General features: G+C 41.1%; 1 protein-coding gene across 1 annotated transcript in view; it reads right to left on the bottom strand.

Annotated features, from left to right (window-relative positions):
* The window catches only part of DRC1 (dynein regulatory complex subunit 1), a 40,574-nt gene extending 28,685 nt beyond the window's left edge, over positions 1-11,889 (bottom strand). The window contains exons 1-2 of the mRNA XM_045549211.1: positions 11,663-11,889; positions 4,500-4,587 (exon numbers count right to left, since the gene is read on the bottom strand). Of these exons, the coding sequence (XP_045405167.1) occupies positions 4,500-4,587; positions 11,663-11,817 (243 nt within the window). The 5' untranslated portion in view covers positions 11,818-11,889. The remainder of the gene's footprint in view (positions 1-4,499; positions 4,588-11,662) is intronic.
* Positions 11,890-12,301: the final 412 nt, after the last annotated feature.

The following is a 12,301-nucleotide window of genomic DNA, read 5'->3' as shown; positions in this document are numbered from 1 at the left end:
TTGTGCCTAAGTTTTTCCAAGTCTGTTTTGGAACTTACAAACTCTCAAATCATTTCTGAACTAAGAACCTATAAAACCTCTATACCAAGGAATCACTGAAATGGCCAGAGACTCCACTTCACCACACTATTCTATGGAAATTTTGAAACGTAGCTCCAATGAAATCAGAACAGAACCTTAACCCAGATATCCTCTAGATTTTTTTTTTAACGCCTAAAGATTTTATCGCTTATACCAGATGGTTTTACGTGTGTAAGAAAGTAATGGTTTTCCTGCAGTTTTGAGCAATTTTCTATTTTCTATTCAATGTGAACATCAGAAATTTCTGAAGCAAGTATTTAAGACTCAAAGAAAAATTAAAACTCCAAATGTTATAGTAAGAAACAGACCAACAGACACACCTCTAACATTTATATGCTCCAGGGAAAGAGTTTAAATGGAGGTCTACATACCATATGTGTAAATATTTAAAAATTATGATACCATGTAAAAACTGTTAAATAAAACATATTCTATCCTCCTACTTCAATATCTTCCTAATAATTCAGAAGTCCTAGTTTGAATTCAGACTATACCTCGGCGTTCCACTCATAACTGGGTGCTTGAGGGAGAGCCAGCCTCAGCCCCAGCCCTGTTCTGCAAGCATGTGGCTATCCCAGACTGCACATCCAAGCTCTGTCTACACCCCATGGCCATCCATCAGGCCCACAGGTTGCATAACAGTGGCCTCATCTGCCCTGAGCAGGAAAGACCCTGGGAAGAGGCCCATGCTGGCCTTGAAGGTGGGTTCAGAACCATTTGAGCAATTTTGGGTTCCATGAGACTCGGTGATCTAATGGGGGACTGGGGCTCAGAGTGGACTTGGGGCAAGTCCAATTGAGGGGTTGCATCCACAGGAGGGCCAGAGCAAGATACAGACTCCCACTGTCACCACTTCTATTCAACATTGTTTTAATTACTGTAGATTTGTGTATGACAGGTCTTAAATCTAGTAGGTAAGTCCTCCAACTGTGTTCTCCTCCCATATTGTCTTCACTGTTGTTGACCCTTCACATTTCCATACAAATTGTAGAATCAGCGCTGAATGCATGGAGGTCCTGGAGGGTGGCACACCTGGGAGGGCATGGAAGCTCCAAGCCCTTTCCTCCATGCCTCGCCCTACACGTCTTCATCTATATCCTCTGTAATATCCTTTATAATAAACTCATAAATGTAAGAAAATGAAAATAAATAAATAAATATATATATAAATTAATAATTTTAGAATCAATTGTCAATTTCTACCCAAAAATCCTGCTGGGATTTTAATTGATTGGATTTATACTCCATGGGCTGGAGGACCTATCTAATACAATAAGGGAAGAAAAAGAAATAAAAAGTATAAAAATTGAGCAGGAAGAAATAAAACTGTCATTATTTTCAGATGATATGATTACATATGTGTTAAGTTTTTTAAAAGTCCAAAAGAAACTACAGGTAACTATTAGAATTAATAAGTGAATTTGGCAAGGTCACTGGATACCAGGTAAATATATAAAAACCAACTATTCTCTTGTATACCGGCAATGGATGATTATAACCTCAACAAAAAAGATAAAACAATATTGAGCAAAATTAAAGAATATCTAAATAAATAGACAGATATTTTATACTCATGGATATCAAGACCTATCATAACATTCATCGGGTGTCAGGCAGGTGGGAGAGGGGAGGAGGGGATGTGTATATTCACACTTAATGGGTACAGTGCACACTGGGGGATGAGCACATGTGTAGCTCTGATTTGGGCAGTGCAAAGGCAATATATGTAGCCTAAACTTTGTACCCCCTAATATTCTTAAATAAATAAATAAATAATAGCTCATACTGTAAAAGAAAAGAAAGATCCCTCATAAAGCTACAGTAATTAAAACAATGTGGAATTGGCAAATAAATATCAATGGAACAGAATAATCTAGAAGCAGCATCACACATATCTGAATACCTGATTCACAACAAAGGTGCACTACAATACAGTAGGGAAAGGATGATCTTTTCAATTGTTGAGTCAATTAAAAATCTATGTAGAACTAGGCATGCCTGTAATCCCAGTGACTCAGAAGGCTGAGGCAGGAGGATTGCTAGAAGCCAGGAGTCCAAGACCAGTCTGGGCATCATAGCAAGAGACCCCATCTCTACAATTAGGTGGGCATGGTGGCTGGTGCCTATAATCCCAACACTTTGGAAGGCCAAGACAAGAGGATCACTTGAGGCTGGGAGTTCAAGATCAGCCTGGGCAAGAAAGCAACATCCTGTCTCTACAAAAAAAATTTAAAACTTAGCCAGGCATGGTGGCATACACCTGTAGTCCCAGCTACTTGGGAGGCTGAGACAGGAGCATCACTTGAGCCCAGTTCAAAGTTACAGTGAGTTATGATCACACCACCACACTCTAGCCTAAGGGACAAAAATGAGACCTTGTCTCTAAAAAAGAAAGAAAAGGAAGGAAGGAAGGGAGGGAGGGAAGGAAGGAAAAGAAAAGAAAAGAGAGAGAGAGAGAAAGGAAAAGAAAAAAAGAGAGAGACTCTAATTAATATCCTCAGAGGGCCTTAAAAGGCAATATTAGCCAGGTGCAACAGCGAGAGCCTGTGGTCCCAGCTACTCAGGAGGCTGAGGCAGGAGCACAACTTGAGCCCAGGAGTTCAAGGCTACAGTGAGCTATGATCAGCCACTGCACTAAACAAATAAAAAATCAATATAGAAAACTGAACCTTGAGCCCTACCCTTATACTATACACAAAAATCAATTCCAAATAGATATAGACAAAAATATAAATGGTAGAATAATAAAGCTTCTAGAGGAAAACACAGAAGAATAGCTCCATAAACTTGGAGTAGACAAAGATTAAACAGGACCCAAAAAGAACAACATTTTTAAAATGACGGATGAAATACAAGGTCAAGTGTAGGGCCCACCTTGATCTTGAGGAAAGCAGCAGTTTTTGTATACATTTTTCTTCAATGCCAATGCTCTTCACTACTTAAGTCCTAAGTGAAAGAAACCTTGAAAGCCTGCTAATGAAAAGAATATCCTCTCTTTGGTTTTACACTCAATTAAAGAGTGCTCAGGATGAACTGTATATCAGTATTTTCAAGACTCTAATATCCTTTTATCCTACCCAGAAATACCCAGAGATCACTGACTTTTAAATGAAAGCTAAGTACAAAGAGGTGACATGAATCATCTATTCTGCAGTAGGTGAGAGATCTGGAACAAGAACCCACATCAGTCCAATATTCTTCCCACTATGGTAAAATATCCCCCCTTATCCCTAACACAGTACACGTTATTCAATGACCTCTCTGTATCTCTATAATCATATTCAGTAACTTGAATTTTTTTCTCTCAGTAAGTATACTTATTTCTGCCAGAAATGATCTCTGCTCTCCAACCATTTTTCTAAGACTGCTCAAATCCCACTTTCTCCATATAACCTACCCTAACCAGGCCAACTTGGTGAGTTGTTTTCCATATCTCGGCTTACACAGTAACACTGTCTAAGTGCCTTTCACTTAGCATTGATTAAATGTAGCATTTTGCCAGTTCTGGTTTGCTGTTCTGAACTGCTATTTATCCCTCCTGTACCCCTTGTTTCAAGTCCTTTTATTAAGCATCCCAGGGGCCCTGTCATTGCCACAGGAGAGCAATTGATGCTTTTCTTCTTAATGTTTATTGTATACAAACTACGCACTACTCCACAGCTATGAAAAGAGGCTCTTACTCTCAAAGAACTTACAATTTCATTGGGGACACTGCATGCACACACATTTGAAAAGTCATGCAAGGCAGAAAACTATCAGAAATGAAATGAATGGCACAGACAAGAAGTATTCAATGTGTGGATTAAAGGAGTTCGGGCCGGGTTGAGGAAGCATCCAAGGAGGAGTTGGGACTTAAGATGGTCTTAAAAAATGGGAAGGTAGCCTGATGAGAGAAGAGGAGAAAAGAAAAAAAGAGGAGGGAGGGAAGAAGGGGGGAATGGAGAGGGCCTGGCATTCCAGATGACCAAAGGCACAGACCAGGGATGAACAAAGCCCCTTAGAAGTGAGTGCATAGATCGGCCTCGCCAGAGTGGAAGGTCCAGATTAACAATGTAAGATGAATGTAACAACAATGTAAGAACAATGTAACAATGGGAGATAAATTTGGAAAGTTAAGATGGGAAGAGACTACCAAAGGCCTTGAATGTCCACGCTAAAACATCCGAACTTTATAATATGAATAGTGAATAATCAGTTACAATGCATGAGCAGAGAAGAGACAACCTAAATACAAGAAACTATAATCTGAAAACTCACTCCTGGAGAGCTCTCAAATGGGAAAGATTCCAACTGAGTTCTCCCTAGACAGCCACATGGACTACCTGCTTTCTTCCTAGCTAAATATGGAAAGCATAGTATCACACCCAGCTCTCTAGTCTTCCAGGACGAACAGGGCCCATCTGCCAACCAGTTCATACCAATCTGCTTTCTTCTTTCTGTTTGTAGCTCTTGCTTTGATCTTCCTCACTCTCCTTCTTCCCATCTAAATATTCTCCAAGTGCTTCCCTGTGATGAAAAAAAGGCAGAGAAATGAAGTTATTTCTAGTACTTAAATTCTATACTTAAAGATTCCATTGTACTTCATGGCATATATAAAAATACATTCCATATGGACAAACATTTAAATATTTAAAAACCACAATCATAAAAACACTAGATTAAATATAGGAGAATGTTTGTATAATCTTAGCATAGAGAACTCATCTTTGAATAAGACCAAAGTCAGAAAAAAAGAGATTGAAAGATTTTAGTTCCCAAATTTAAAAATTTTATTTTTGAAAGTCAAGGGATAAACTGATAAAAGATACTTGGAAAAATTTGACTATACAGGGTGTCCCAAAAGTCTCCATGGAAAGGAAAAATTTTGTAATGAATATTTTGTAAATAAAGGTACATTTAGCTACAATTTCCCATTTCCCCTATGTATGGTGACTTTGGGGACACCCCGTACAATAGGAAGTGCTCCTTCAAATCAATACACAAGAGACAAAATAGCAAACAGAAAACCTAGCCGGGATATAAACAGGCAATTTACAGAAGAAATGCAAACAGTAAATAGACCTTTGACAATATGGTCAGTTTTACATATAATCAGAGAACTGAAACCCTGTGAGGTATCATTACTCTCGTATCAGACTAGAAAAGACTTTAAAGGTTGATAATGTCAGGTATGGGCCAAGGGTGTGGGATCCCAACCATTCACACTCCACAGGTGGGACTGTAAAGTATAACAACCTATCTAAAAGGCAATTTGGCAAGATTTATCAAAAACTTAAACATGCCTCCCCTCTGACTCAACATCTGCATCTTTAGGAATTTTCTACAGAAAGTTTTCATAAGCACATAAAGAAATATGAGCAAGAATGATTATTGCAGCACTGACTATACTAGCAAAAACATGGACACATTTTACATACATATTAATAGCTGACTGTTTAAATAACTTATGGGGAAACAATATAAGAAAATATTTTGTAGCCTATAAAAAGAATGATGTAAAACTGAGCAGCATGGGCTGGGCGTGGTAGCTCACGCCTGCAATCCCAGCACACTGGGAGGCCATGGTGGGAAGACTACTTGAGCTCAGGAGTTCAAGACCAGCCTGAGCAAGAGAGACCCCGTCTCTACTAAAAATGGAAAAATTAGCCAGGCATGGTAGCTTGTGCCTGTAGTCCCAGCTACTCGGGAGGCTGAGGCAGGAGGATCGCTTGAGCCCAGGAATTTGGAGTTGCAGTGACCTGTGATGATGCCACTGCACTCTACTCAGGGTGACCCAGCAAGATTCTGTCTGGAAAAAAAAAAAAGAAAAAAAAACCCTAGCAGCATGGAAAGATGCTAACAATAGTTAAGTAAAAAGAGCCAATTGTACAATAATATGTAGAATACACAATATAAATTTCCTTTCTAAAACAGGCTCATATATCCATAGGAAATTTCCTGGAAGGACATATGACAAAGAGGAAACAGTAATTATTAATACTTAAGGAATGGGAATAGGTTATTAAGTAGATAATGGCAAATTTCCTTAAGTACTAAGTTTGACAGTTGATATCTCTGACATTTCACCTTGACTCTCTTGTTTTAGGGGGTTTTTTATTGTGAAGGTACATCCTCAGCTTTTCAAACACGTTTTGGCTTGTGATTGTCTTTCAAAAAAATTATTAGAGCAATTTTTGTGAAACCATGGATAAGTCAAAAACTTGTGTTATTTTTGAATACAAGTTCCATTGTAGAATCAACACAGCTCAGACAGCTCGAAATATCAATGAAGTGTTTGGGAAGGATGTGACTAATGAAAGCATAGTATGTCGATGGTTTGAAAAGTTCCATTCAGGTGATTTTAATCTTGAAAATGAGTCACACGGGTGACCTGATACCAAGTGAATAATGATAAGCTGAAAGCCATAGTGGAAGTGAATCCATCTCAACCTATGAGTGAATTAGCAGCAGGGTTTGACGTTACTATGCCAACAATATTGGACCATTTGAAATGAACAGACATGGTAAAGAAGCTTAATAGATGGGTACTGTATGAATTAAATGACCATCAGAAGAAAAATCATGTCGAAGCTTGCCTTTCTTTGCTGTCACGACATAAACGTGAACCATTTCTACATTATATTGTTACATGTGATGAAAAATGGATTCTTTTTGACAATCACAAGCATTCGGCACAATGGTTGGATAAAGATGAAGTGTCAAAACACAGGCCAAAACCGAGTATTCATCGAAAAAAGCTAATGGTGTCTGTTTGGTGGCCCAGCGCTGGTATTATCCACTACAGCTTCATGAAACCTGGTCAGTTGATTACAGCGAAGTCTACTGCAACCAACTAGATGAAATGATGAGGATGCTTGTGATTAAGCAGCTGAGATTGGTCAACAGAGACAGGCCAATCCTCTTGTAAGACAACACTTGACCACATGTAGCACAAACAATGCTGCTCAAAATACAGAGGCTAGACTTGGAAACCATCAACCACGATATTCACCAGACCTTGCACCAACTGACTACCACTTCCTTCCAGGCTTTGGACCACTTCTTGCAAGGCAAAATATTCAATTCTCAACAGGCTGTGGAAAACGCCTTTCACAATTTCATTGCCACTCACTCTTCAGGCTTCTTCACTACTGGAATAAACAAGCTACTGTTTAGATGGCAAAGCTGTGCCAACAGTTTAGGCACATGCTTTGATTAATTGCACTGCTTCTTGTTTGAGATATAATAAACTAAACTTTTGATTCAAAATCAGACATTTCATATTTGATGACCTAATTAATACTTAAGGAATGGTAATTTAATTACTGAAGACTTCTACTTTCTATATTTTCATATTACATGAATTGTACAAATTGCGTGCATGCGTGCGCACACACACGCACGTGTGTGTGTGTGTGTGTGTGTGTGTGTGTGTGTTAACCAGAAAATGAGACTAAATGGGAGGGGGAAGGTGAGGTCTCAGCTTACAGACTGCTGTGCAGGAGGCATGAGGGATGACCTCGCCAAGCCTGCACTACCCACATGACAGAGGCCCTGCTCTCACCTCTGGCACCCAGTGGCTATGAGAGTTCCCAGTACCGCCTTGGGAAAAATGAAACCAGCATCTATGACTTTAATATCCATCAAGACACCAGTGGATCTCTTTATCTCATTCTTTCTTGACCTTTTCTAACTTTCACTTCCAACTCCACTCCCTTTGTTCAAAGTCCAGTGCAGTCCTACCTAGTGTTACACCAATTTTGAGATACAGAGTTGAGTCACCATCCCCCACTCCCAATCAAACCGCAGCCCTTTTTTTTCTTGTCATTTCATTCACTTCCCTATTCTTATTGAACCTGCTCTCTGTTTTCCTACTAAAGAAACTAATTGTTCCATTTTGTTCAGGTCTTCAGATATTGGCAGGCTATAGTGTGTTCCCATCACTATGCTAAATGCACTCCTTCCTTGACTTTCTACTTCGGCCACCAATTAATTACCAACGCTAAATAACCCCTTCCCATTACCTCCTGAAGCAAAGATCAGTGTTTCAGAAAGAAAAGGAACTATGTAATCCAGATATGCTACAAATTCCTATTATCCAGTTTTAACTTAAATCTTATCAGTGCCTTTTACCCATCATTTTTGACTGTCTGGCACAGTCCTACCCGATATGGTTGCCACTAACCATATGTGGCTGTTAAGCACTTGAAATGTGGCTGGTCCAAACTGAAATGTGGTATGAGCGTCAAATACACAGATGGATTTTGAAGACTTTAAACAAAAATAAAATGCAAAATATCTCATTAATATTATTTATATTGATTGCATGTTGAAATGACAATATTTTTATATATTAGGCTAAATTATTTTTAATTTTACCTGTTTTTTTTATCATTTTTAATGTCACTACTAGAAAATCTAAAATTACATATGTGCCTGATATTGTATTTCCATTGTTCAGTGCTGACCTAGTATATGCCCCAAAGGAACTGTCTCAGACTTTTCTCTCCTCAGATTTGAACTCTCTTCTGGGGGCTGAGTCCTCTCCAGGGAAGTCGTTTCCTCACCGAGGCTACAATACACATGGTCTAAATGGGAGCTGCCATCATCTTAAATGCTCCCTTTCCTGACCAATCAAAGTCATTTCCTAGGATTTTAAGAATTGGAACTTGATTGATGTTTGCCTGGGTTTAGGTTCTAGGTTAGAAATAATTTCCCTTTGGTGTTTCCTTCCAGTGTTGCTATTTAAGAAACCTGAAGTCATTTTATCTCTTACTCCTTTCTTTATATGTGACTATTTTGGGGGGCTTTGTTTTTGTTTTTTTCACTCTGGAAGCTTGTGGGCCCTTCTCTTTGTTCTCAATGTTCTTTCTCAATTGTGTGCCTTAGGGTGGGTCCATTTTCATCCATTGTGCTGGACATTTTCAATCAGGTGGTCCCTTCAATCAGAAAACTCATGGTCTTCACGTCTGAGAAATGTTTTTTAATTCTTTCAGTGATAATGTCCTCTCCCTTCTGTTTTCTCTGTCCTTTCTTTCTGAATCTAGAAAGGATATACTAGATCTCCTGTACCAGTCCTCTAATTTTTAAAAAAATCTTTTTCTCTACGAGTCTGTCTTTTTTCTTTTTACTCTATCTTCTAGGCAATTTCATCACCTTTCTTTCCCAGCCCTTCTACTGTTTTCCATGCCTATTGTATTTTTAATTTCCAAAGAGCTCTATTTTTTTTTTCCTCTGAACACTCCTTTTAATGGCATTCTGTTCTCATTTCATGGTTGTCATATCATCTCTTTTTTCTCTAAGGATCTTAATGAATGTCTTTTTGTGGCTTTTGGGGGTTTTTTCCTACATAGCCTCAATTTCCTCTCAGGTGCTTTTTTCTCTTTGTTCATTTTGGCATCTACCTTTTGTGTTAAATACTTTCCTCAGATGTGTGGAAATCCTTGGTTACCACGTCATGATAAGAGTAAAAAGTTAATGAAAAGATTAAATTAAAGCATTGGTTTAAAAAATGAACATATAAACACTTAAAAGTGTTTTGCAAAAAATCAAACAGGAATCCAGCTATAATGACAAAAAAACTCTTATGAGGTACTTTTTAAAGTCGTTTTCACTTACATAATGTAATTTGAAAACTTTGAGTTCCATATTCTAGTTGTTGCTGAGTGTGTCTACTGCTCTTATCATTTTCAAACTGTTCTCCAAATTCTTGCACATCTTGTCTGAGATGTACCAAAGACCTAAAGCTACACGTCTAATGGTAACTTTCATGACAATTTAGGAAAAGGATGCTAATACTATCAATTTACACATCACTATCTTCACAGGAGCTGCCTAGTTGTTACTGAAGAAAGAGCTGTCTTAAAAAAAAAAAACTACATAAAGGATGGTTTATTTAGTTATATGTACATAAATACCTGATTATGCAGAACCCAAGAATTTAGGGAAAATAAAGATAATTTAGTATCATTTCAGTCTAAGTCTGTAAGTCATTTGGAAGCCTGTAATATGGTGACAGGATAAAGCAGAAAAAATACAATTTAATAGTATGACAAATAAATATTTGAACGCTTAAAAAAAGGCTGATGGGAGCTCTGAGTGCAAGAGTGTGCCTTAGTAACTGTGAACTTCAGTGTGGGCTGGTCTGCTCGGGCTGTTCTGTGGGCAGACCTGGATGTCAGTTTCTTTAAGTTCTTCTTTTTGGGCTGGTCAGAGTCTGCAGAGAAACTTCTCCAACCTCCTGCTGGAGGGTGAAGGCTGAAGGGCCAGCATTCCAGGAACAGGGAAGAGAATAGGAAGGCCTCAGCATCCAGTGTGATGTGTTCCCTGAATCCCATCGTTTTTAGTGCAATATCCTTGCCTCATCTCTGCCCCGCATCCCCTGAAACCATAGACCCTCAGCTTGACTTTCTCCAAACCTCCAGTCTTCTGCGCTAAGGGGGATAAAGGTTCTGAGCATCGAGCTATTAATTTTCCAATCAATTTTCCTTATTTTAGTCTCCTTCTTCACCTCGGATGGAATCCTACACAATAAACCATCTGACCAGGTGACTCACTGCATAGCAAAAGAGGTGCAGAAGTGGGCCTATGACTACTGGCCATATCACATACTGTACATTCCAGAAGCGACCAGCCTGCCAGTGTTGAATGGCCTGATGGAGGCACAGGTGAAGCACCAGTTTGGAGGCAATGCACTAGAGTGACGTGCCACCTTCCAGATGCAATAATTGCACTGAGTCAGAGACTTCTCTATGACTGTCCCAGTAGAAAAAAAATACATGGGCCTGACAACCAGTGTGTAGAAGTTGGAGTGGCCCCACTTATCGTCATTCATAATGACCCACTGGGGGACTTTGTGCTTCCTGTCTCCACAACTCTGGCGTCTGCAAGGTCAGAAGTCCTGGTCCCTACAGAGGTGTGGTCTTGCCGGGGAACAGAGCAAGGGTCTCACTGAACTACAAGTTATGAACTACAAAGTCCCACCTGGGCACTTTGGATTCCTTATGCCCAATGACCAGTAGACAAGAAAAGAGGTCACGTCTGGGTAGGGCAACTGATCCTGACCGGCAGGAGGTTTAAGTGCTGTTACACACCGAGGACGTTCAGGAATTCAGGTGCCTTGTGGTCCTTCTTAGCCCACTGCAGCTGTGAATGGACAGGTACAGCAACTCTAGGCTGAGATGCCGATGGTTATGAGGGTTTCTGCTACATAACCAGATAAGCCACTGAGACAAGCAGAAGTGACAGCTGAGGTCCACCACACACTTGTGGAAGGAAGGCAGGCTGGCGGGAAGGAGGAAAGACCTCGGAGCGCAGGCCACGGATGCCTGAATCCCCCGTGGAGCCCACAGCGCCTGAGCAGCAGGCTTTCGCCCAGCGCGGACGGATGGTTTTTTCTGTCTGACTTCACAACAGAGTGTTGAATGTTTTCACATCCCACACTGCTTGAACCTTCTGGAAGAAACGTTTTCTCTCTCATCAGGAAACCGCGCTCCCCCCCAGGGCACACCCGTCCCTCAAGCAGGGCTCGCACCCCAGGCAGGGACCCCCTAGTTCCTCGCACCCCGCGCTCGGGGCAGCGGGACCGCCCAGCCCCGCTCACCGCCTCCGGGCTTCCAGGCGCGCCGCGATGCGGAGGCGCCGGGCCTGAATCCGCTCCTGAGGGTTATCGGAGTGTATCGACGGCCCGAGAATCGGGGTGGACAAGTGTTCGTCCACATTCTGCTCCAGGACCCCTAGCGGCCCTGGCGGATTCATGGCCGGCGCCCCGGGCTCCCGGCAGCTCCGTGCGCACAGCCGCTGGACCGCCTCTTGGTTGCTAGGAAAAAGCGGTTGCCAGGGAAAGGCGGCCGCCCGAGCCGCCGGGTGGTTGCGCGCGCAGCCCTCCAGGCCCCGCCCACCACCCTGCGGAACCATGGACCCCAGATTTGCGCTTCATTTCTCTTTCCTGCAGTTAGGGTGTCAGTAACGTCCCGCCCCTCCACGAAGGCCCAGTCATGTTAGCGGAGCTGTGGAGTCTGACCGCGAGACTAGAAGCCTAAAGAGCTGGACCCAGTTGTGGGGCTTGTCACTTACCGACCCTGATGGTTAATTCACCTTTCATTCATTCATCATGTAGAATTGAGCGCCTACCATATGCCAAGCGCTGTGCTGGTGCTAAGGATATAGAAGTTGTCCTTTCCTCGTGGAGAGTACAGAATAATAGGTATGCTTTTGCATTCATCTAGTCTTGCTCTTGCTC

The sequence above is a fragment of the Lemur catta genome, chromosome 4, assembly GCF_020740605.2.
Source record: "Lemur catta isolate mLemCat1 chromosome 4, mLemCat1.pri, whole genome shotgun sequence".
In the NCBI taxonomy this organism is placed as follows: Eukaryota; Metazoa; Chordata; class Mammalia; order Primates; family Lemuridae; genus Lemur; species Lemur catta.
The sequence above is the reverse complement of the archived record's forward strand: the minus strand, read 5'-3'. Positions and strand labels throughout refer to the sequence as shown.